General features: G+C 39.0%; 3 protein-coding genes across 3 annotated transcripts; 1 reads left to right on the plus strand and 2 right to left on the minus strand.

Annotated features, from left to right (window-relative positions):
• Positions 1 to 1,784: 1,784 nt before the first annotated feature.
• On the minus strand, positions 1,785 to 12,602 carry LOC105392657 (armadillo repeat-containing protein 8). The gene is made up of 14 exons (XM_048631518.1): positions 12,456 to 12,602; positions 12,159 to 12,372; positions 11,693 to 11,899; positions 11,005 to 11,230; positions 10,416 to 10,550; positions 9,356 to 9,458; positions 8,779 to 8,994; positions 8,441 to 8,512; positions 8,018 to 8,153; positions 7,427 to 7,518; positions 6,599 to 6,778; positions 5,837 to 5,983; positions 5,175 to 5,335; positions 1,785 to 4,199 (listed from the first exon to the last, which is right to left on the minus strand). The coding sequence occupies exons 1-14, from the start codon at positions 12,477 to 12,479 to the stop codon at positions 4,160 to 4,162; spliced, it is 1,953 nt and encodes a 650-aa protein (XP_048487475.1). The 5' UTR covers positions 12,480 to 12,602; the 3' UTR covers positions 1,785 to 4,159.
• A 159-nt stretch (positions 12,603 to 12,761) lies between these two features.
• On the plus strand, positions 12,762 to 14,318 carry LOC105392642 (ankyrin repeat domain-containing protein 54). The gene has a single exon (XM_011564301.3). The coding sequence runs from the start codon at positions 12,905 to 12,907 to the stop codon at positions 13,709 to 13,711; it is 807 nt and encodes a 268-aa protein (XP_011562603.1). The 5' UTR covers positions 12,762 to 12,904; the 3' UTR covers positions 13,712 to 14,318.
• A 71-nt stretch (positions 14,319 to 14,389) lies between these two features.
• Positions 14,390 to 25,682, minus strand: LOC105392643 (sphingosine kinase 2). The gene is made up of 3 exons (XM_011564304.3): positions 24,802 to 25,682; positions 18,952 to 19,051; positions 14,390 to 17,065 (listed from the first exon to the last, which is right to left on the minus strand). The coding sequence occupies exons 1-3, from the start codon at positions 25,671 to 25,673 to the stop codon at positions 16,217 to 16,219; spliced, it is 1,821 nt and encodes a 606-aa protein (XP_011562606.3). The 5' UTR covers positions 25,674 to 25,682; the 3' UTR covers positions 14,390 to 16,216.
• Between the last annotated feature and the right edge of the window lie 167 nt (positions 25,683 to 25,849).

Consider the following 25,849-nt stretch of genomic DNA (forward strand, 5'->3'; position numbering starts at 1 on the left):
GGATTCTTATACCCTGATTAAACCTAGACACCTACGAAGTAAAGTGGCCGAGATAATGTTCTCGGCCAAGCACTCGGTCAATAGATGGCCGTACATTGGCCGAGGCTCGGCCGAGGTTTCTGTCTCGACTTGGTAGGTGTTGTAACAAGGGTGTAAGGGAAAAGAGTACCTAGACTCTATCTCCTCAGAATATAATAGAATACCTATTTTGATATTTTTAAGAGAATAAATAAAATAAGTTTTTACAAGAAATTTCTTTTAATTTAACAGTATAATGTATCATTCATACATGGAGAAAATTGAGTTAGATATAAATGAAAAAGATGCATCAAAGTGACTTGTCAAAATGGAAAACCATAATTTATACTTTTGATACAATTTATGTCAATAACATATTAAAAGACCATGGAAGTAATAATACAACAGGAATGCGCACTCACCAAAATGATGCAAACAAAAATAGACCTAACGTATTCACCTTAAGACTTATATTTGAAGTGAAAGAGGCCGCGAGCCGATAGAGAGGGTTACCACAGAGCCCTTCCTCTCTTTCTGACAATTGCCAGGATTTCGTTGTGTAAACTTTAGTAGATTTTGTACGAAGAGAGCTATGCAAAAAAATTATTAAATTAACTCATAGACTACATCATATCATTTTCAAAAACAAATTTATAATAAATCATTATAAACATGTAATTTTAATGAAATATTTGGTATTTGTATGAATAATTATTTCATAAAAAATATTGGTAGTTTTTCTAAATACTTTACGACAAGACCGAAGTTGTCAAGAAGACGGATGACGTTTATACTGTTGTGAGAGACGTTATGGTTAGGGTGACCATTCATTCGTACTTTTGAATCACTTTCCATTAATTAGGACCTGTTTCATTTAACTTTTTGTTTTATTTTATACCTAAGTATCATTAGGTATTATTGTGACTGTTATCTTATAAGGCTGGTAAAGAGTTATGAGCTGTTGATTTTTTTGTGATAGATATGAGTATTATAAGATAATTTATCAAGCTTAAAACCGGCGGAAGCACTTAGGTTGAGATATTTTTTTTGAAATCTTATGATTTTCATCAACTTCTACACTTTACTAGACTATGTAAACGGAACACCCACAGTGTAAACACGTTTTAGGTACATAGTTGCGTTTAATGTTAACCTGTTTTGACAATCTATACCTACAAATTTTACCTTCACCCCATTTGTTTACTTAATTGTCATATCACCAAAATACATTCGTACCTACATTGCAATCGAATTATTCGAATAATAGGTGACTTTGAGACCATCGACACCTATTCGCGACATGATAGATTAGAAGTGATGTCTCATGAATTACCTAAAATTATGGTCACCAAAAATAGAAAGAGATGGAGGGCTCCGTGCTGACTATCTCTGTCGGCTCGTTTTTTTGGTGCAGTGCGCATTCCTGTTGTATTACTTCCATGTAAAAGACCTATAGTGCCACAAACTTATCTGTTCCGGTGACAGCTCAAATAAATCTCTAATATTTCTTAATTCTATAAGATTATAAGTTTGCTCGTATTGTTATTTCGCTCTTGCGGTGTTAATAAACCCATCTAATGTTTTAAAATATACAATTCATTAGTAAGTAATGAGATATGGATCAATTTAGTTCGCTGTCACCGGAACAGATAAGTTTGTGGCACTATACACTAGATTTCATATTACTGAAGTATGAAAATTATGAAAAAACATGAACATCAAATATTTCCAATAATGTTTTTTACATCGATCACAATTTAATACAGTGCATACATTTGCAATGAGTAATAGATTTTGATATTCAAATTTAATTTGTAAATAATTTTACTACAATGGTGAATTAGTCGTTTCGATTTTTTTTATTTTTTCATAAGTGCGTGGTGAAGGTTTTGTAATTAAAAATCATCAGTGATCAAATTGTAGAGACAATAAAGATAAGATAAGAACTAAATCACCTAAGTGTCTATGAAAAAGTTTTTTTTTTCGGCTGGAGGACTAAAATTATATTCTGTTTCTTTATATTTTCACTGTTTACTTCGGGAAGAACGATTCAGTATAGATTTACACAAAAATTTACATCAAACATCCAACAATGTACCACTTAAGCATAATCACTTACATATTCAGTCCAAAAACAGACATATTACAAAATTGTTCTAAGTACAAACTTACAGACTTTCAAAGTCAAATTTGAAAACCATTTTAAACACCAACTAGACGCAACGGTATACAATTTCATACAAAAACACTAGACATGGTTTAATGTAGTTTAACTACAATTATCTTCAATTTTATTTCTAATATGTATATTTGTTTTAGTCTAGCACCACTTTCACTGAAACCATTTTTACAAACATTACAATGAATTTGTGAAGACTTTATGGGAAAATGTAACGAATGAATGATACTACATACTAAGTGCCATCATGACAATATGATACTAAGAGAGCGTTTCACTTGAGAATGCAATACATGCAAAAACGTAACATTTTTACTTGTAATGAGGCACATTCTCACGTGAAACCGGGTCTAGGAGCAAAGAAGAACGCCATCAAATCACGTGTAAGTACGAACATTCGTCAACCAATCACAGAGTAGCTTTCACGACTCCTATACCGGTCCAGCCAATAGGCATAAAGTATTCATGACAATGTTAAAAATAAGAAAACAAATAAATAGTGACAACTTCTTAAGCCGAGATAACAATTGGTTGTTAACTTACTTATCTAAGTATGTACAAATATAGCTAACGTCTATAGCCTATATGGCGGGCATTTCAATAAATTAATATTTATTTAAATACCCGACACATTAAAACAAAAAGTATAGATTTTGGTTAAATATTGAGAAGGTACAGTCAGCTAATGGGATCAGTATCCACCCCCTTACACATTCATACTAACGAAAAATAGATGATACGAGTATCAGTCATTTAATAGAGCTCATTTAATGGTTCATGTATCGATCAAATATCCTTAAGAACACATTTATCTTTCCTCTGTTAAACTTTTTACATTGGGTTGTGATAGTGGATACATAAATCCTTTGTTTGGTGACTGCACATATTCGTGACCTCTTGACACGTACAAAGGTTATATGGATTCGTAATATATGTGCAATTTTTTTAACATAAGTACATAATTATTATTATATCAGTTACTCCGAGACATACTTTTGTACAAGTATGTACTTTTACATAGGTACTTTTTTCGTGCACAAAAATGTAATAAAAACGTGCAAATGATACACGCTTTTGCATTTATCTGTGCTACCGGTTCATGGAAATATTTCAACAATATCATACGAGTTAATAAGTGTAATTCCGTGACGTTTTATTCGTATTATTATTATTATCTGTCAAGGCAATGTAACAAAAAAACTTAAGTTCAAAGGATTCTGCCTCGATCTTTCATACAATCTTAGGTAGGCCGTGAAGTTATATAACAATTTTAGTGTGACTACTATAAGACTAAACTTTTCACATAATATCATTTATATTAAAGCGGGTGATAAAGGTATGTTAGTTATTATTACAGAACGATGGTTAGAACTCTCCAAACACATTTTAGTTGTACAATAAATCAGATACGTCCACCTTTGCTTTCAGTTAAAGTACCGCACACATTATTTCAAAATACACCACAGCAAAAGTCACTCGTGTGCAATTTATAAGTCATACTGTGCCATAGTTCATATAAAATATATAGGAGCGACTTTTACATTGCGGCTCGTCTTAATAGCTTCGCTGATCTGCCAAACATTATGTCTGATCCGTACAATTTATGCCAACAAATAGCGGCTGGCCATATACATCCAAAGTGAAAAATCATTTAGATTAGACTTTTTATACAATGTGACTGCCAGAATAAACCCAAAATTTACACATAATTATAATTTTCTAGCTGTTACACATACAAAAGTGACTGGCATTAACAAATTTTACACAAAATTCTAGCTCTTACTCGAAATCAATTTATACACGTAAGTAAACCACTCCAGTCCGCTCACATAAACTAAGTTACATCTACACCAGTCCTGTCTGTTACACCGGTACAATGTTTGTTGTCAGACAGTTGTCTGTCGCACACATCACATAACACTACTTCCGTCGCAAGCGTTTGTGCTTGTGCACCTTGCCGTATTATGTGAACTCGTTGAATTGTGCCAGGGCCGCCTTGACGCTGAAACATTTCATTTAACGCGAAAAAATAGGAAAAGTTAGAGTCTTTGTAGAGTAAGAACTTTGTAAAGTCATACGTAATATTAGTTCCTCACTAAGGTCGATATGGGACTCAAACGTGGGATCACATGTTCATCTTACACTAAAAACAATAGTAGTTGTACTACAAACAGTAGCTACGATCAACCACTAATAAGTTCACTATAATGTCCACTATAGAATTCCAGTTATCATTTTTACACATAACAAACTCATCAATGTAACACAAGCATAGCCACTTCGAATCATGCTAACACATTCGACACTCTTCCCTAGCACTCATTTCAATGTCTTCAGCACCCCACTCGCACACTCTTGCAAACTTCAGTGATTTCAAAACATTTCCACTCATATCACACTCATAAATTTAGCTCAATAACCATATTTTCACTTTATTCCTAAACACATGACATTTTGTGTGCCGTGTGGAAAGAACATCACCAGTTCGGCCAGTAAGGTATACTTAGAAATACATGGCACTCATCAATACCAATATTACATACGATTGGCCGAACGTACCATTCAAATTCATTTCAACAAAAACAACACTCAAGTGAAGTCACGTATTTTTTAACAATCACGCCCTAAACTTTGATGCACAATCAAGTAATTGGGAGTCCAACGATGTACGTTGGGTGGTAAGCCTCAGGGCCCTCAACAGTACCAATCCATCCAGTCTTGCCTGCTACCAGTTACTCACATGACACCCAACAATGTAATAAACGTATTATCTACTCCAAATCCATTCTGTCAAACAGCACACTCACGTGTGGTTGGTAGTAGTCCGTCGCTGCAACAGCCTCAGTGCCCTCAGCACGCCCAGCTCAGCTAGCCTCACATACCAATAAGTCATCCCATTACATAGACACACAGATGACATGACACTCTTATACACGATTTTACGATGCAAATCCATTCTGTCAAACAGCACACTCACGTGTGGTTGGTAGTAGTGCGTCGCTGCAGCAGCCGCAGCGCCCGCAGCACGCCCAGCTCCGCCAGCCGCGCCTGCCGCGCCGCCGCGCCCGCGCCGCCCGCTCGCACCAGGTTGCTCACGCAGAATAGGGCTGCTTCTTGGAGGGAGCGCTCGGGGTGTGCCTGTGGGGATGGGGTAATGGTTAGTTTTTTATTAGATCTGTCACTTATCATAAATTTACTTTCGTCTTATGAGATCCTCCTATAAGTGGAGTGCTAGAAAATGTAGAGGTCCATCTGGTTGTACATTAGTCATAGCTAGTTATAATATCGTTCGAAATCCTGCACATTTAAATCTAGATGTGAACCTACCAACCAGCGACCTGTCGACCAGCTAGGACCGATGATCTTAGAAAGGTAGCCGGTAGTGGCTGGATAAGGAATGCCGAGAACAGAGTATTGTGGCCTGTATCTGTCTGACTGCGGATAGTGGGCTGATGGTAAAATAGCTCCATCACATGACGATACCAACCGTCTCAAGGCTATGTGGCCTATGTGTAGTTTAATATCTCGAACCCACCTGCCAGCCGTGTAGATTATGGAAATATCCACCCAGTTTTGTTTCTGTGACAAACGGTCATACACAACCTTTCTGTGCGAAACCTCAAATTAAAAACCACTCACCAAATAGTCCACGAGCTTCCTCAGCACATCCTCATTGTCCATGAGCAGGTCCTTGGCTCGCTCGCCGTCACCGATGTTGCCGAGTATACAGAGCGCTTGCTCCTTCACCTCACAGGGGTACGAGCCTTCTAGCACCACGATCACCGCCTGGGGGAGAGAGATAGATATGTGTGAGTGGGGTAAGAGTGAGCGAGACGGATGGAAGAGACGGAGAATAAAAGACAACAGTATCGGTGGTTTTGATTCTATTGCCCAGGATGCAGAGAGCTTGCTCCTTCACCTCGCAGGGGTACGAGCCTTCGAGTACCACGATCACTGCCTGGAATGAGTAGTCGATGTACAGGGTGTAGCAAAAGGGCAACGCAAACTGCTCGTGTAACAAGGTAAATCTGTCAGGCAGATTTGTGATATCTAAAGATTCCTTCGCTAAGCCCTTTCGGCTTACCTACCACTTTTGCAACCTGTGTAGAGATATGAATGATATATCCTTGCACCAGCCATTCCCCTAAGTTAAAAGATAAAGGTCTTCAACTAGTAGGTCTTGCCGGTGAAACTTGGACAATGACGGTTGACTGGAGCACGAATTTATAGTCGCTCAAAAGGTTATAGAAAGAGCTACGCTCAAAGTAACTCTTAAAGATCGCATCAGAAATTAACTAATTCTGCAAGCTTTACACTAGGTAAGTAGGTAGCTTTATCAAAACATTATTTCCACTATCGCTCACTACAACAAACCCAAATCCACACCACCAAACAACACACCTGCATGACCTGGTCCGCATAATCTTGCATGATGGCGTCTATGTGGCTCTTGGTGGACAGCAGGTTCCTCAGTAGTCCTAATGTCTTCATGATGACGCGAGTGTCGGCGTCTCCGAGTAGACGGAACATCTGTTCCGTGCCGAGGCAGCATAGGATGCGTTGTTTCACTTTCTGGTCGGCCTGGCGAGTGGGGAGGTTGAGGGTGAAATTGGGGTGTTGGAATAATTGTATTTGGATATATGTATATACACTCCTAAACGGAAAAGGCTAGCTTAATGACGCCTGACTGTTTTCGTTGCTGAAAAAATGCAAAATGGTTTTAGCCGAGGCAGCATAGGATGCGTTGTTTTACTTTCTGGTCGGCCTGGGGAGTAGTGATATACATTAAATCTAGTGTATCGCGCCATGAAATATGTATGTTACATGCATTCCGTTACTAACACCTATCTATGTACAGAGAGCTATGTGTGCTTCTCCAGGGCAAACAATTTGACCCTGAGATTCGTGGATGGAATAGATGAATCTAATAATATCTTTTCGATATATACAAACAATTTTATGTTGGCAGTATTCGCTATAAATAAATAAAAAAACGTATATCCTATAAAACAAACAAAATTATAATAAGGCAAGTAATGTGGTAATAGCTCAGCTCAGCATAATGGAGCGGCTTGGCGCCTCTGCGGTGATTTTCACGTATAAAACAAAGTGTTTGCGTTGAGGTGACCAATGTAGCTCTTCTGCTGACTGTAGGTCCGTTACTAGAACCTATTTATGAATTTAATTTATTTACAATCCTACCTACGTAATGTAAGTATGTCTACATACCTGGAAGGCCATGTTCATGAGCGCCCAGATGCCGTTGAGTCGCAGCGCCGCCTCCGGCCGCCGCGTCAGCGCGCACAGCATCTCCACCGCACCTGGGTAGTGGGTAACAAGGTTAGTGTGAGCTATGGTACAGGGTGTTCCAAGAGGAGTGGCTGTTAGTAGAGAACAAGGGGTTAATGTGAGCTATGGACTTGTACAAAGTGTTTCAAAATGAGAGGCTGTTAAAAAGATGTATAGGGAGGGGGTTGAGTTCTCTGTTAAATTATAAAACCAATATTAATATTCTATGGTCACTCCTGAGCTGGAATAACTGCCCCTATCAAATTTATAAATAATAATGCCTCTCTTTCTCGGATTGGTTTTCGATTATCTAAAGTAGTCAATATAAAAAAGTGCTAATATATTATAATAAAACCCCCAAATTCATAGACCGTATTTTAAGTTTAGAGAATATTTACAAATGACTATGAAGTACAGGAGTTTAGACTCTTTGTGTCATTCAAAAGTCATAATTCGAATGTCGCAACGTAATTTAATACATATAAAGTGACCAAAAGCTGTAGGTATAAATTCGTGGATGTACGAAGTTACCTTGGTCCAACATCGGTTCCTTGGCGGGCGAGAACTCTAAGAGCAGGTTGCATAAGGTCGAGGAACCAACGGTGAGCAGCTCCGTGCCGGGGCTGTCGGTCAGCAGCTGCATGAGGGGCCGCCACACGCAGTGGTCCTGGGGACGAGGGGTTGAGGTTATTAAGGGGAAAAATGTTGATGATGCCTAATTGCTTTTGTACTGGATTAGGGTTTCCGACGAGCTTCGCTTCGGTTTAAAAGGTTTTCTCGAAGAAATATCGGAGTAACAAGTATATGTTAACCCAGGGCTTCAGCTTACCACATGCTTAATTATATAAAATCCAGCCGTTTCCTCGATCTATCGATACGTAAAATACTTTTAGGTTTATAATATTAGATATATAAGAAAGCTGTGAAAGGGGACTTATTTCGCATAAGTTTTACCTGAAATGTTGTCCTTAACTGTTGCACAGACCGCGACAGGGAGTGTAAACACCTGACGGCTGCGAGTCGCACCTGTTAACAACATATAGACAATAAGTTATTGACTTATTGTCACACGTAAAATCGGGGCTATTTCAGTAAAACAAAAGGAGATTGATTACGCAAATAAACTGTATGCAATCACTCTAGAACAGGCCCTAAAAGACATTAGACAAAAGACAAATTACGTGTTCCATAGACGTGTGTGAAATGTGCCGAATCTTAAACAAAATTTCAACACCGTTTATCTTTCCCATTATCTTGTTACGTCAAAAAACATTATTTCTCAAAGCACTCACCATAGGCTCCGGATTATTCATCCCGTTAACCACATGCAGCATCAGGCCGTACGTCTCAATGATCTTCTTCCTAATATCCTCATCATTGGCTCCTAAAGACGCGAAACACTTGAAGGCTCCTTGTTTGGCGGCGGCCGACGGGCAGGTGACGATGTCGGCTAGTGACGTCATCAGGTGGTTGGAGATGGCGGCTAGGCGTTGGAGGGTTGTGTCCACCTAGGGGTTTAGGGCTATGTTATATGTATAGGATTAACATGAATTAAATCCATGTGATAAATTAAACCATTTGAACTGCTGAACAAACTGAAAAACATTGGTTTTGGAACGATGCATTGCTTTGATCGGAAGAGAACTCCTAACAAAGTTCAATACCTAGTGTGGAATTATATTTATACGCCGCGCAACTAAATGAAAATGACTCGGTGAATAAGTAGGAGTATAGACAGAGGTACGACATGGGAACATAAGGCCCGTCTGCCATTTACACTTCTTCTTTTTATCTTCTTATACACCCGTTTTCTCCCTTCTAATGTTGCCCCTGTTTACCCTTACAGGCATTTATTGTATAGATATTTACCTCTGCCAAATACGCGAGTGTCTCCGCGGCCGTAGCGCGGATCTCCTCGGGCACGTCGCGCGTGCACAGCCGCGCCAGGCACGGCAGCGCGCCGTACACCACCCTGGGGGCATTGAGGAAATAATTATTACTTGACAGTGTGAGTAAAAGATAAATGACAACAACAACAAAAAATTGGTTGCCTGTAAAATCGGTATACGGGCGAAAGTTTTACGTGACAACGACTACCTCAAATTATGTCTGTCTCTCTCGCTCTTAGGCGGGCTAACCATGCCCGAGTGGAAGGGACGCGTGCCTCTCACTCGCTCTCATTGTGGACGAACAAGGAGGTGCTCAGAGGCAATTGGATGGTAATGGAAGCCTCAACCCTCAGCAATATCTGTAGACTAAGTCACATCTCCCATCCAAAGATTGTCTAGCACAAATAACAACAAGCAATAAGTCCGTCTCACCCTCACCTGGGCTTGGAGTGGTCCAGTGGTCTGGCACAGATTGCTCTAAGCAATAAGGCCGCCTATCCACCCTCACCTGGGGTCGGAGGCGTCCAGTGCGCCGGCGCGGTGCGAGCGCCAATCTAGAGCACTGATAACATGTCACTCATGGTTCTCTAGGTTGTCTGGTGCAGATTGCTATAAGCAATAAGCTCACCTGGGGTCGGAGGCGTCGAGTGCGCCGGCGCGGTGCAGGCAGTAAAAACCGTATTTAAAACATTTAGCTAGACTTGCTTGGACTAACCCTCACCGTTGCCTTTAAACTATGTCACATCTCCCATCCAAAGGTTGTCTGGTAGTGATTGCTATAAGCAATAAGACTATTGTGTTGGTTAAAGACTCGAGTATTTTTTTTAGTTTTAAGTCATTTTTCAAGTTTTTTTTTGAGTCATTTTTCAAGAATAGGACTCGTAGGACATTTTTTTTTTCAAAGTCACTTTTAATTTCCGAGTTATTTGATTTGACTGACATTCAGGAATGAAGAGCAAAAAACATTACCCTCCTCCTTCGGCAGTCGGGTAAATAGTCGAGTCTTTAACTAACACTAAATAAGACCTATCCATCCTCACCTGGGATCAGAGGCGTCTAGTGCGCCGGCGCGGTGCAGGAAGGCGAGCCCGCGCGCGGCGCCCAGCGCCACCGGCAGCGGCTGCGAGCGACCCGCTAGCGAGCTTAGGAGAGCTGGGACGGATTTGTCGTTGTGTCTGGGAAGGGAAAGTGTAAAGATGGTCGTAAGAAAGTGATAAGTAAGTGCAGTAAGAGAGGAGATACGTTAAGTTAGTCTAAATATTTACAAACCACTATATTACAGTTACGTTATTTCGTACACAAAAGGTATGCAAACTGGTAGATACTGCTACCTCCAGTAAAAAAATTATCTGGTACATTTGGGGAAGTATGTCACTTCTGTTTGTGCCTAGCATTTTTCAGCCTTCCTCATCCAGCCACTAACAACCACCTGTCGAAGATCGTCGGTCCACTGTTCTAGAGGGTGATCATACTACGCTTTTCTGTTCATAGTACCCGTTATAGAGCGAATAATAGAGATCGCTCTTAGCGATAAGACCGCTATTTGTGCATCTCTGTTATTTCAGTTAGATCTAAGATTTTTTTTAATGGTGTGCAAATAAAGATTATTGTATTGTATTGTAATATTACCTAGTATTAATAGCGCACTGCGAGACAGCGGCATTCTCAAAACACATAGCAGCCAACAGATCCAACGCAGGCAGAGCTTGCGGCGCGCGGGGGCCCAGCATGGCGGCGGCGGCGGCACACGCGCCCGCCGCGCACAGCGCGTCCTGCTGTGCTGAGCCCCCGCACCAGATGGACAGGATGCGGATGATGGATGCCCGGGAGGTGGGTGTGCCTTCGTGCGCTATTTCTGGAATAGAGTAATGAAGGATTAAATAGATAGCACAAAAACTGTTTGCGTAAATTTTCAATTAAATAAGTAAGTAGGTCAGATGTACAAGCTTATAAAATAAATGAGATTTTTAAAAAAGAAAGTACTTAGATCACTAGTATTACCATTATTTATAGTAACATATTTAAATTAAGTATGTATTTGAGTTGCATGCCTTTAATTTAGTTATTTTATTTTATATTTTAGTACGTATGTCATATCTTCATTCCTACTCTTAGTAGGACAAAATAAGAATTTGCATGTTTTTTTAAAAGATAAGATTCAATTATTTTTTTCAATCTAGGGAATAATTATTTAATACACCATATAAATCCTAAATAAATTTTCATTTTGGCATATCAATCTGTTGGTTGCCAACTTTAAAGGGGCATCAAATTCAACTTCCTCCCTGATTTGACTTCAATAATTTAATGTACTTACGGGTCAAGTGTGCCAACAGTGGTGGGTCAGCAGGCAATGCGGAGATAGGTGCCTGTGGGTGCAGGAACAGACTCCTCAACGCACACAGAGCAGCCTCTGTCAGCTTGGAGTCTACCGGGGACGTCCTCAGTATCTCTACTAGTGTGGTTGCCGAGCCCAGCTCTATCAGTGACGCAACATTCTCTGGTGTGCCTTTCGCTAGTGACCCTGAAATATTAGGTTAAGGTTTTAAAATTGCACTTGGCAAATTATTACTCATGTTTAGATATTGAGAGTTATGAAATCAAGCTATTATGTTATATTTGTACAGATTTAATGTAGCTGCATGGTAACTTATCTTACTTGCCAACAAAAGTATTAACAACAACTATCCAATGTTTATGATAGATAACCCATGTGTTTTTGTTAACTATACATAACACTCATACTAATAACTTTTATTACCAAGTAGGTTCTTTATATTTACCGATAGTGATGGTGGCTTCCAGCCGTATGTTGGGGTCGAGGGTTCCATCAGTGCTGAGCTGCAGCAGGCGCGGGACCACCCCCTGCTGGATCACGGAGCTCTTCTGCCGGTTGCTGCCGATCACGGCGTTCTTCAGCGCCACCAGCGCCTCCACCACGCTGCCCGCCTCCGACGAGAACAGCTCGTCTACGTACGAACGTGAACTTTCGATATCCTTGCGGCAAACAATATAGGTTAGAAACGCACTCGAGCATTGTACGGAACTTACGACGAAAAAATTAAATGTTAGATACTCACCATGAATATGGATAGATTCTGCATGTTTTTATTATGGGTTTACGCAGTAATAGCGGGTATTTTTTTTTGTTTTATGTGATAAATTCTTTTCGAGGCCGATTGCGCTGTCAAGAATCAAATCAAATGCCATGCATGTCAACTACTGTCAAGCAATGTCAATTTCCGCTAAAACGGTTAAATTACGCAATTTATGCTCTGTGGTTCTATTTCCAACCCTGTGAACAACCATCCGTCCGACAAGTTTGATTGTGTATCGCTGGTAAATGTCAGAAAGCGCTTATATTTTCATAGTTTCACTCAATTTTAATCTATGTTTTGTGTTGACTTTCTCCTAACATCATCACCTACATTTTGTGCTTGCTTATTTTGTTTGTGTTATGCAGAATTTCTTTGTGATAACATAGGAACACAGCGAATATTTTGGTGCAGAGTTATAGCTTATCAGGAGGATGGCTGATTCCGGCGTAGACACTAGTAACGAAAGCAGTGACAATCCTTTATTCGATCATTCTGCTTGTATGCTCGAGTTCAACCCACCAGCCATACCCATCAATCAGGCTGGCCAGCCCATGCCCATTGACTTCCTAGAGGAGCCGCACCCGCACGATCACATCGGTAAAATCAAGTGTTCCACTAAGGCGAGACACTGCAGATTGAAATATCGTTACGGCACCAGTCTCTGCCACTTGAAGAACCAGAAGTTGCGCTTCGCGGCGTGGACCAACAACAGCGAGCTGGTGGAGAAGCTGCTCGCCTCCGGGGCCGACCCCAACTCCTCAGACGAGCACAAGAGAAGCCCACTGCACCTGGCAGCCTGCCGCGGATACATAGATGTAGTGAAAGCTTTAATCAGACATGGGGCTAACCCTAACATCAAGGACACCCTGGGCAACACCCCCCTGCACCTGGCGGCGTGCACCAGCCACATTCCCGTGGTCATCCAGCTGCTGGACGCCGGCACAGACGTCAGCTCTCATGACAAGAATGGCAGGAATCCTATTCAGCTGGCTCAGAGTAAACTTAAACTGATACAGATGCGTCCAAGTGGGGCTGGGAACTTTGAGGAGACACGTCACCTAATTGGAGAGATCTGCATGGTGGTGGAGATGATGCTCAAGTACATGAAGGTGCAGAAGGCGGATGCGGGGGAGCTGGAGTCCGTGCGCCAGCGCCTCGAGCAGGTCAGCACGCGCGAGCAGGTCGACTCAGAGGTACAGAACCTCCTTGACAACCTCGACTCTTTGAAGCTGAGGTAATTGTTGTATTTATCTTGGTCCACTGGACTCTGTTTTATTATGCATGGCACAAATCCAAGGCTGATAATTGACTAAGGAATTTTGTACTCCTATTCTTGTTGTGGTTGTAAATTATAAATTATTTGGATTACCTTACTTTGGATGTGTAAATTTTTAAAGAGATTTTTATGCAAAAATGTGATTGTGTTGGCATTTGTGCCATGTGTAGTGTAATGAACCAATTTACTGCCTAAGAATAAAATGAGCTCACAAGTTGTTTAATTTTAGTAATTTACATAATATTTCACTGCACAAGATAATGTGTCTACTTACTGGAGGCAATAAGTAACAACACTATAAATTAAGTACCCATTCATAAATAAAATAACTATTACATATCTGCCATTTTATGTGTCTTGGTGGGTAGCAGTTAAGTAAAAAATAGTATTTAATTACTTTCTAATACTTTATAATGGGTGAGTGCATTAGCTGTATGGAATTTCATTTAGTTATACACATTAATTAGATAATTATAATTAGTCAATTAATCATAATTACATTAAAATTTGTATCATTTAACTATTATACGAACTTAGATATATTATCATAATAAATATTATTGATTTATTGGCTGCAGTTTTTTTGCCCCTTATAAATTTACTATGGCCCTTGACAACATCCACGAATAAAAGACACAAGAAAACTTTAATAATATATTTATTTATCAGCAACAATTTTGTAAACTCACAATTCAAGTAACCACAATATAGACTTCTTAGTATTTATGATAAATTAAAAAATTACATTACAAAAAAAAATGGAATGTTAAAATAATATACTTAAAAATTTATCAAACAATTTGGAATTTTAAAAATCATACAGCCATTTATCTTTTATGACATGTTCAGATGATATCAATTCATTTGAATATCCTATAAAGTAATAACAATGGTCCATACATGAATAATATCTGTAATCCACATCCAAATGTGATCAAGTTATAAATAATACTAAGTGATCTTGTAAAAATATTTCCAACTATTTCATATAACTTGTACTCTTATTGTAGACAACTGTCTAAGGAATGTATTAACATTTTGTGCACCTCATATTTATAATTTAAAATCTAAGATGCTAGCAATTCCAAGAACATTAACAGGAATAGAAAAATATACAATTCTAGGCCAGCTATCAATGTATTAATAATTTATTATTGAAAGAGTCTTGTGTTTGCAAGTTTCCAAAGTATATCAAATGTAGTTTGTAAGCCATTGTAAGTGGGTAGGTATTCTTTGCACACAAAGATTAAAAACGAGCTTACTATATTGTGCATGGTGATTGCAACAATGCCCATTTAAGTTTTAATTATTTATTTTACAGACCCAATAGAGCTTTACATAACTTCAATCAATAATCGTCACAACCACCACAGTTTTTTTATTCCTATAGAAAATGCATTCACACAGACTTTAAATGCATTAGAAATTGGTAAAACCTTACATACAATAAAATTTTATATTTACATTAAAACTAGGAAAATACCACGTGAATTAATTATTGTTGTGGCTTTATAATTATTTCTTAACAATACAAGTATATTGGACAATACTTAGCAGTTGGATTATACTATTATTTCAATAAAAATCCCCAATCCATAAAAAAACCTAGTCTGTATGTAACATTTTAAATAGCAATTATATATTTTTTAAAGTAGAATATGGTAGGTAATAATTTTAAATTAAGTAGATATTTCAATAATTAATTTCTAATTTGCCTTACATTACTTTGTGGGATAGCAGAAAAAAATAATCCCTTATTATTCAGGCCTTCCCTGGGGTTTATAACTTTGGAATCAAAATCCGCAAAATGTTAAAATGATATGGCAGAATAATTATTATCACAGAAAGTTATATAAAATTAAACATTAACATTTCATATTAAGTTCCCAATCCCTTTTTAGTAGGTTATACTATCTAGGTATGAAGAAATATATTAACTAATAGTAGTAATAATTATAGGCAAGTTAAATTTTACTAATTATAACAAAACAATACGTAATTATTAAATACCTTTACGAAGGTACATCACTGCTTTATTGCCTCAACACGAGTAAGAATCATTTAGTGATATTCGTGTAATACCTTCCAACCTTACACACATCTGTTACAATCTGTAAATCCTTTTACATTGCTCTTATTTTGAGCGTATCGGTTTTTCAAAAATCGAAAATGCAAGTTTTAAAAGTGCGAAATCCATAACATTTGGCACTAGGTAGATACATTAACGTTAATTAGGTAGTTTTGATTTGACTAGCCGTTTCCTATTACTCTATCACATTCCATACCCATTTTGGCCATAACTGGCTTATAAGTATGGCTACAAACGCCCAATTCACTACAACATTCTTGAATAAATGTCGCAAAACTGTGGTTAAAAAACTTTATACAGCTCGACCTTTGCGACAGACAAAAGACAACATCAATTATTGCACGCACTTCCGCTAGGCAAGGGCGTTTCAGGCCTGTGCTACTGAATATCCGGAACTAGCAAGTTGACTATATCGGGGAAGATCTCTCCCTGAATAGGTCCGTACTCGACTTGCTCGCCATCAACCGTGAGCGTCCCGGACGTCCCCTCGGGGACTATTCTAAACGCACTCACCGGAACCATCTTTATGTATTCCGTCTCGATATCCGCGTGCCCTCCGCTGGTTATGCTTAGCAGGAACGAGAATAACTGAGAGCGGGAGATGCCGGCCTTGATTATGAGCATCCAGATGATGCCGTCGGAGAGCTGCGCGCGCGGGGCGAACAGGAAGTCCTCGCCTATGAACGACTGGTAGGCGATGTGGACCATCACGAATTCACCCTCCAGATGCACCCAATGCGAGGGGAGTTGTGACACTAGCGCCGGAAGTCGGGGTGCCGGTCCGTGCATACACGCATGGGTTGGCGACCTCATCTCTGATGTACTACTAGTGACACTGTGGTACTCTGACCCTCGCGTGCTAAAGAACGCGCTTCGCCGCGAGTTCACAGAGTACCACGAGTCTACTCTCTGATGCCGCTTACCATTGACCGTCGTGAAGACATCAGTGTTCTCATCGCAGTCTATAAACGCCTCTGCATCGGGGGAATCCAACGCGCCGTCGTGGCTTACACTATGGCTCAGCAACAACGGCTGTTTAGGTTTGGGAATGTTGCTGATGTCCTTGATCTTGCAGTAGCTGACGACTCCTTTGTACTTGCGCAGGCTGAGAAGTCTCGCGATGGCCCACACGGTGAAGCGCTGGCCGCCGATAGCTCGGAGGCGCTCGCTCTCGATGTCGATGTCGGACAGGAGGCCCCAGCCGACAGATAGGAACGAGAACATTATCTGGAAGGAGACAGCGGCCATATTTAAAATGATTACTGCAAATTTTTAAGATATACCTAAGTAGGTACAAGCATTGTAAAGGAGCATCTATTCTTAGAACTTTAGGATGACTGTATTCATCATAAATAATTAAGTAAAGTAAAGAGAAGCACAACGGAAAACTGGCAATGAAGGGGGGTTGTCGTGAACCCAAAACACATATTCTACGGTTAAAAGATTTGCGCACGCACTGGATTATAAATAGGTATTATGATGATTGATTTTCCCGATGATACTACGTCAATGATGTTATTAATCGCAGTTTCAATTACTTGGATTATATTGTATAAATAATCTATACGCTACTGCGTAGTGTGACAGATCGGCGTCATAATAATTCGCGTGTAAACAGGACCCCCCGACCCCCGGCTAATCCAACCATATCATTTCCGTGGCACCACTCCACTAACGGACGTATTCAATTGAAAGGTGTTATGCTGAAAACGGTTTCATTCTACAAGTATGATCACCTGGCTTCAGTTGTTTACATTTAGGAGTCCAAAGTCACATTCCTTCAAGTTTCAAAACAATGTGTGAATATTTGTGAAAAAAAACTGTACCTATTATTATAGTTATTAAGAATTTCTCATTGTCTAACTTGTAACAAACTGTGCATGCCAAAGATTTCTCGTAGCTCGTGGACGGCGAAAACAATTTTATCTTTGTTTTCATCGGATATAATCTGAATTCTAACCAATATCATCTTGAAAGCGTGTGTTTTAACAATGCCACTTGAAACACAAATATCAATACGGATTGTATATGTATTTTCGTTTTACACTATCTTGTATTGTGATAAGCGGTAGTTTATCAAATTAATCTATTTAGCCCCTCATTAATTACGAAAAATTCAGTCTGGAAGCCTTGACAACTGTTGTTACGATGTAGAATATAATACCAACTTCATTCGCAGTTGTGGTCATTACGCGTATTAAAATGTATCTAGTGTGGTTTTGTAAGCACGCGAAGTTCAGATAGATTGACCTCGACTGCAATCCATCAGTTAATTTATGGACAACGTCAACGGTTACCGGGGTCAGAGTCAGAGGATATTGAGCCCTTTTGCGTGAATACGGCAAACAGCTTTGCTACGAAAGGGCATTTTGAAATAAGAAAATAATTCAACCCATATGTATTCAACCTGTAACTATCTTTAAGACATACAGGTGTATGTAGGTACATATATTGCAAACAAGCAAGTACCTATCGACGTCGTCGTTACGATAAACCAGATACTTAAACTATTCAAGAAACTCCTCTTACAACGGGGAATATCACTATCAATGACGTTGTTACGTCACAGAGATATCAGTTTTGCAATCCCTTCTCTGATTGGATCGGCGTCTCTGCACCGGGTAAGAAGCAAGACCGCTACAGCACAAATCTTTCTCATGTTATGCAACAATTTACCATTGTCGATGTAACAGTTACTACACTGGATTTGAGTTGTGCATTTATTTATGCAACCTTACCATAGTCATATCTTTTGCATATTGAACTACCTAAAGTAAAAATCTTGTGAAAGAAAATTACCGTAATTTTTTACTAAAAATTTAAATTCCAATCGGTTCATCCAGAAAAAACATAAGTTATCCCCTTTTCGGGCAGTTGAAAATAATGAAACTGGGATGATTGCCAATAAGGATTGATAAAGGACATTCTATAAATTCTAAACTTATTTCAATAACATTTGGCAGCTATTTCGCCTGGCCTAATTCGACGGCCGTGACCTCTACAAGAATTTTCCCGACAGTCTTTTCCGGTTTAACGCAGCACCTAATTGCTTTATCACCAAATCCAGCGGTTAACAGGCCTGTTTAACATGAGAGAAAGTAAAGAATACTTACATTACTTTTAGTTTCTATTCGCACGACGTCCATGGGGGCTGCCTTGCCCCTCGCCAGTGCCATGCTCATTCCTGTCAGGTTCTGAGGAATGTATGGCTCGCTGGAACAAAGATAACAAAGCATTATAGACAAACTGGGAGCGCGGGAGGGCCCTTGGGCATCCTGAATCGATGTTAGATGATGGAACGAGAGTCTTGATGTGTTATAGCAGCGGCCGGTTGGTGATCCTTCTGCCTATGGTGTGGTTGAATAGACAAATTCGAGATAGCGAAGAAATTGCAAAATAACATTAGGCATTACAACCCGCATAGGACGGTTTACACGGTTTGTTGCAGTGCGGTAGAGCAGTATAATAAAAAAGTGTAGTTTCACAAGAATTTTCTCATTGCCAACAATGAAGCCTTCCGCATCGACTAAAGAACCAGTTTGTTGGAACTGCAACGTATTGTGAGCTTTGTGTGTTTTGTTTAGACGAAACCAGCTTGACCGCTGCGAAATCTTAATCGTATTAGATTCGTTTATAAACCAGAAGGTCAGAGAGGCGGTTTTGATAATGTTGTTGACATTAGGAAGATAGGAAGGTACATTGCCATTTCATTAACTTTTTAAGATATTCCTAAATATTGTTTTAATGGAACAAGCGCGACCACTTTAATTTATAATTTATGGCAATTTCTATGAAATCATGGTGAACCCTGACCGTGGTATTGAAGACAATTGACATAAGCAATGAGTCATACATAATTTAAGGAATATGATCAATGCGTATGTGTGGTCAACAACAAAGAGCCTCAGATAGTCAGACCCAATCAACAAAAATAATAACTGCTTACATGTAGGTATGTGTATTAGGCCTTAATTTACTACTATTATACTTCACAGACGGTATGCTATGATGTTTGTATCGCTAACGAATGTCCCGTGATATCATCACCATCATCAGCCTATAGGCTAGGAGAAGCCTACGTCCAGGCTTCTCCCAAAGCACGCCACTGGATGCGATCTTTAGCTTTCCGTGATATAGGTATCTAAATCCTATTAAGTTTGTAAGTATGGATAGATCGATATTAGTTACTCTTTCACGGGAAAACTGCTACATTTGATGAAGCCTGGTGATTTGAAGTAATTTTGATGAAATTTGGTATGTGGGAAGCTGACTCCCTGCCCCCGTATTTTGTAACTTTTTGAAAGTTAGCAACCCGTGATAATTGGTATCAACTTAGAGACTTATTAACCGAAAACACCAAAAATCTTAGTGAAAGAAATATGCAAGAAGCCTACCAATATTAACGCTATTACCCTTACATTCAACATAAACGTTTGTGAAATCAGATAAGTCATTAAAAAGTTATTAATTAATAATGCTCTAAGTTGTCAGCCATTTTATAACAACCAACCCCACTCGGAGTTACATAATACGGGGGCTGGATTCCTGTATTAAGATAAAGGCTACTTTGTATTTCGGAATTCCCACGTGAAAACTTTTAAAGGCTAAGCGGAGCTCGCAGGCAACTGCTAGTTCTTTTCTAAATTGATCAAACAAGTGCGGATATCATTATAGCGAGGATTCATACATGTAATCTGTTGCTACTGGTGTTAGCCAGATATATCATTACTCACCTTGTTATTACTTATTACATTACACAACTAAACTATAGACAACAATGGACTCTGACCGGCAAGTTAAGACCAATTGTGATGAGCATCATAACTTCATAACCTGTTCCGGATTTAATGTCTTTACTCGTTAGCTCGTTACCATTCGTTACTTTATAAATAATAAAGATGCAAAAACTAATGCTCGTTTAATCCTAACTAATATTATAAATGCGAAAGTAACTGTGTCTGTCTGTTACTCTTTCACGCCAAAACTACTGAACGGATTTGAATGAAATTTGGTATACATACGGTCTAGACCCTGGGAAAGAACATAGGCTAATTTTTATCCCGGAATTCCCACGGGAAAACCTTCTTAAGGCGAAGCGAAGCGCGCGGGAACAGCTAGTTATGTATAAGCGGATAATTGAAGATTCCCTGCACCATGATTATTAACAGTAGAAGGTCTTATTTAGCAATCATATTTATTCATGAGAAGCGGAAATCAATATCAATTATGCACTTCAACAAAGTTCAACTTAATTTTCAATAATACTTAGGTACTGGTTTTACCCGTTAGTCAACTTCTAGGTATAAGATAAGATCACAACTTTTTTTGTAAATAATCTAAGTAGGTTATTGAAATAAAGAAATACTATTCTAAGGATAATAAGTTATGTTTGAAATGTATTATCGGAATTATAGGTTACGTACGACATGAGCATCATAAACCACAATTTATAATTGTAAGCTTTTATGAGCAGGAGTTTCAAGAAAACATTAGCGAGGCTCACGTGGAAAAGCAAGTACCTATAAGATTGATAATCTAATAGTTCAATAGCGCAGGCGCACTGGCAAACCTATTAGCCAATCAGATAAGAGGTCACGTGCATTGCCGATACAGAGGTAAAAATCCCCCGGGTCCGATATGGAGTAGAATGTGACCTCCTTTTGTGATAACAAACAAATGGAGCAAGCATATACAGTAGGCCGCGAGATAATAACAATAGATTAACCTATTTTCTATCCAGTTTGAGTCGTTTCCCAACTGCTAGTGCTATTGTTGCTTTTGAGCCCACAGATTAAGACACATACAGCCCGAGACAGTACACTGCTGGTCGACAGCTCCCTGGCTAATAAGCTTCTCTTGGCAGGTGCTATGTGAATAATGTGATTTAAAAATCTTCCCACAAGGATTTATTTAGCAAGGACGAGAAAACCTGACGAAGTTTGTCGAGGACAAACACTCGAGCTAGACCAACGTTTGTCACAGTGCGTGGTGTAATAATGATTTAATTTTTGTATAGTTTTGCGCTGTTTCATTCAGTATATGGAGCCTTATAACGCTGCTCTTATACAGATGTAGGTTGTAGGTGTCTACATATTATTATGTTGTAAGTATACCTATTAAACCAATGTTTATAATGACAAAAAATCCATTGAGTACGGTTGTTAAACTTTGCCCTTCAAGAATGAATCTGTTTACCATTTGAGTAACTCTTAAGTTTTTTGTAACTTGTGGTAATGTGACGTCATATGCAGGTGATATTATTTACTGCTTCGGTCTTGCGAGCTCGCAATAACACGCATGGAAAGTGATTTTATCGTAACTAGGTATTTTATGGCTGGAAATAATATCACTAAGCCGATAAGACGACGGCAAACATAGCCACTTAACCATAAAATAGCTTGCTATTGCTATTCAGTTCAGACAGAACAAAATCGTTTAAGTACTTTGTAGTAGGTATACATATTATATAGGTAGTAAGTTAATCTATATTATGTAACTCTTTATTTTACAAATTATATGAATCATGACATACCTAACAATATACAATAACTTTAGATATATTATAATTTATAACACCTGCAGATAAATAAACAATATGAAAAGGTCTGCCGAATAGTCCTAGGTACAAGTCCAGTTGCCATCTTTACAGTTTTCTTTATTTGCGTGCCTTACAAAGCATAAAGTCGGCAAATCAAGATAAAATGTATCAAAACGAAAGATGCAGTATAGTAAAAATCGCTTGTAGCCTTGGAAGAGCACCTACTACAGTGCGAGCAATGAAAAAGCTCCACCTGCCATTGTCATGTGATATGACGATAATATATATTATGTTACTGAAACTATTTTATTGCTCGCGAGTGTAAAGTAGGTATATTGTATTTTTATGTGCTTATCCCTTGGGTATAATGTAAAATTATTGAAGTTAATGCCTCGTTTAGCTTATGGCTTTTATCAAGCGTTAATGAACGTTAATTACATTGGTCGCGTTATCAGCCAAACATTGAAGGTAGATTATTGTCATTGCGTAACATTATAAATCTATTTTATTACACAATAACATGAATTAAATTAATCATGAACTATAGTTGTGTTTACGCACTTAAACAGTGATAAATAATAATAAGTAGTTACTTATTTTCATTACAGGTAAAAAAAACCTTGACAATAATTATTATAGGTATTATTTTTCTTTTTAAAATATGACTGAATAACAATATGAATATTCAAACGTATGTTTCCTAATAGAGAATGGCTTGGCCAGTGGAGGCAGTGCATTCACAAATTACTTGTTGTTTTCTACAATTTAGGTACGAGATATTTAGTTTTTGGTGCACGAAAGGAAGCTCCTCAAATCCGGCCCAGCCAGGGCAGTCAGCGACTGACGCTAATCTCACTGGCCAATGTTTTCACCATGGCGACTAACTCTAGTCCTGCTTAATTTGCGATTGCGTTACTAAAGGTGATTTTACTGCAAGTTCGATTTTAAAGCTCCTCTAAAGTTAAGTAGGTATCATTTACAAATGTATTCTGGGTATCATTAGGAACATAGAATGGAACGGAGTAGGTATAGTTTACCTGAACAACGTTCACTAGGTTAATTGGGCTTAAAAGATGACCCACCAAAACTGGGTTAAACCTCACACATAGTATTACAAGGTTAGTTATTAACACAGTTCATGTGTAAAGAACTATTAATGAATTCATGTTTTAACATTATCATTATCAGTTATCAATTATTTTATGGGTAGGTAAATCATCATCAGCCAAAATGCATTGGTTGCTAAAGTCTGCAAGTCATGACTCCCATGGAGAACCATACTGTGGAATATAAGATGCAGCAGCAGGATTTTCCTCATATTGTTTTATTCTCATAATTCAAGAGTACACCTCACAAGTTGTGGTTATTCACAAAAAAATATATGTATATGTATAGCTACCTATAATCTTGTAAACTTATAGACTTCTTTTAAATATGAAGGTGAAATTGTTGATAATAAAAACAGAGGTCAATGAAAGTAAAGGGTCAAGATTACAGCCGATAATACAATAAATGGCAGAGGGACCATTCAAATTACTACCAAAACAATTAATCATAGTAGAACCTCTCCTTGAAATTTTGAATGTCGAAACATGGTAATTCACTCATATTTCTGTGTCTACTTTTCACAAAATAATAGACAGCCGTAGGTAATAGGTAACAAAATCAAAACTAATGATTGTAGGTAAATTGTAATGGACTTGCTACTAGTTGCTACACAGCTACAACGAGAAGAAATTAAAAAAAATGAATGTAATGCAAATAAGCTACTTAAACAGTCTGCATTACATAGAAGCCAAAAGGAATTTACATAAAAATAAGCAATTTTAAATGGTGTGACAGAGTTGATGAACACTGACAATAATAATAACTTATGGAAAGTCCTCCATGACATTGTGTCTGTCTGATGATATGCAGGCTTAAAGAGATAATTTTTGAAATAGAGTTAATTATGATTTGCTTCTTTTATAATAGATCCTAGGTGGGTACATAGTTACATACATTACCTATACCTTTTTCCTGGGATATAAGTACTTAGTCTTACCCAGACTTAAGCAATTTAAACAATATTACAAAATATTATATTATATGTTAACATGCAAGAAGTGGCTTATGATGACATGTACACAGTGGAGGTTCACTGTAAGTGGGTGGGTACAAACTACACAGGTTTACCTAAAAAAACTACTTTATCATAGGCAAAAGGTAAATAGGCAAAACATTTTAAGCATGGTTGTTAAATTGTAAAGACAATTTAATCACTTTAGAAACAAGATTAGCTTTATCATTAATTTAGGTTGAGCTGCGAGGGTCATTAATTTTACTGTCAACATTCATCACATCATTAAGCCATTGGACAATAATCTTAAAATCTGTTTATCACCATAAAACATCCTGTAAGATTCTAACAAGAATGTGTACTCACTTGTATAAATGGCAAATAGATCTGGCGAGGCCGTTGCCGGAGCCACAGGGCAGGGCGGCTAGTGGGACCTCGGCGAGGGCCTGCTGCCAGTCCAGCCGCTCGAACATGCCGTTGATCACCTCGAACAGCACCCCGTCCCCGCCCACCGCCACGATGCCTCTCCACGCATAAACATTCCTCGTGCGGACAAACTCCCGGGCGTAGTTCGCATACTTCGTAACATGCAGATCGTAGGGAACCTCCGCCTCCTGGAGAATAGGAGCCACTTTAGTCTGGAACAGCTCGCGCGCCTTGCCCGGCCCTGATTTAGGGTTCAACAGAATCAACAGCTTTTTCTCAGCGACGGGCGGCACGTGTGAGACCGACTGTCCCGCGATTAAACACTTTATCGTCGTCCGCCACTTCTGCGCTTCCTTGTTGTTGTCTTCGTACTTGTCGAAGGATCTGAAGCGCAATGTTATGGTCGTTCTTTCTCGTTTCGACGCGCGCCTGTTCTGTTTGAGAATGTAAGCGTAAACGTACAGGTAGGCGCTGACGTCGTTCTCGTCCAGATCGCCGCTGTTCTCGTCCACCACCTTGAGCTGGTGCGACACGAGCGAGCTACACACACAGGAGCCAGCCCCGGGGCGGCGCCGCTTGCTCCTCATGCACTTGCTGCCGATGATATCGCGCAATAATATCGTCTGTTCCTTTGAGTTTCCATCGGTTTCCTTTGATAGTGACAATCCTTTCGACGTTAGTCTCACCCGGAACACTGCGTTCTTCTTGGAAAGGATGTAAAAGGTCTCTTCGAGGTAAACTTGTTCTTTGGAATCGGCATAGTTGCCTTCGATATCGTTCGGCACGTCCTTCCTTGAATTTAGCTCCGCCATTACTGATAATTTCACAGATTAACCAAAACAATAAGAAACTACAAGATGACAGCTGACAATCACAAATTATTTCGAAGTTGCCAGATCAAAAAAAAATCAGTCCTTCCTTACACGGTCGGACATGTTGATGCTAGGAAGTGGGAGCTTCATTCGCAAAACTCCACAGAACAGCTATG

This window comes from Plutella xylostella, chromosome 29 (genome assembly GCF_932276165.1).
Source record: "Plutella xylostella chromosome 29, ilPluXylo3.1, whole genome shotgun sequence".
Taxonomy (NCBI): Eukaryota; Metazoa; Arthropoda; class Insecta; order Lepidoptera; family Plutellidae; genus Plutella; species Plutella xylostella.

Excerpts from the sequence above, each read along its gene's own strand:
- LOC105392657 (XM_048631518.1), bottom strand. The coding sequence starts at position 12,479 with ATGCAGAATCTATCCATATTCATG. Across the intron at positions 9,459-10,415 it reads CTAGACGCCTCTGATCCCAG|GGTGGTGTACGGCGCGCTGC; the intron begins GTGAGGATGGAT and ends CAATGCCCCCAG. Across the intron at positions 8,995-9,355 it reads CACTCGCGTATTTGGCAGAG|GTGGACACAACCCTCCAACG; the intron begins GTAAATATCTAT and ends CTAAACCCCTAG.
- LOC105392642 (XM_011564301.3), top strand. The coding sequence starts at position 12,905 with ATGGCTGATTCCGGCGTAGACACTAGTAACGAAAGCAGTGACAATCCT.
- LOC105392643 (XM_011564304.3), bottom strand. The coding sequence starts at position 25,673 with ATGGCGGAGCTAAATTCAAGGAAGGACGTGCCGAACGATATCGAAGGC. Across the intron at positions 19,052-24,801 it reads TCTATTTGCCATTTATACAA|CGAGCCATACATTCCTCAGA; the intron begins GTGAGTACACAT and ends TCTTTGTTCCAG. Across the intron at positions 17,066-18,951 it reads GAATAGAAACTAAAAGTAAT|ATAATGTTCTCGTTCCTATC; the intron begins GTAAGTATTCTT and ends GTCTCCTTCCAG.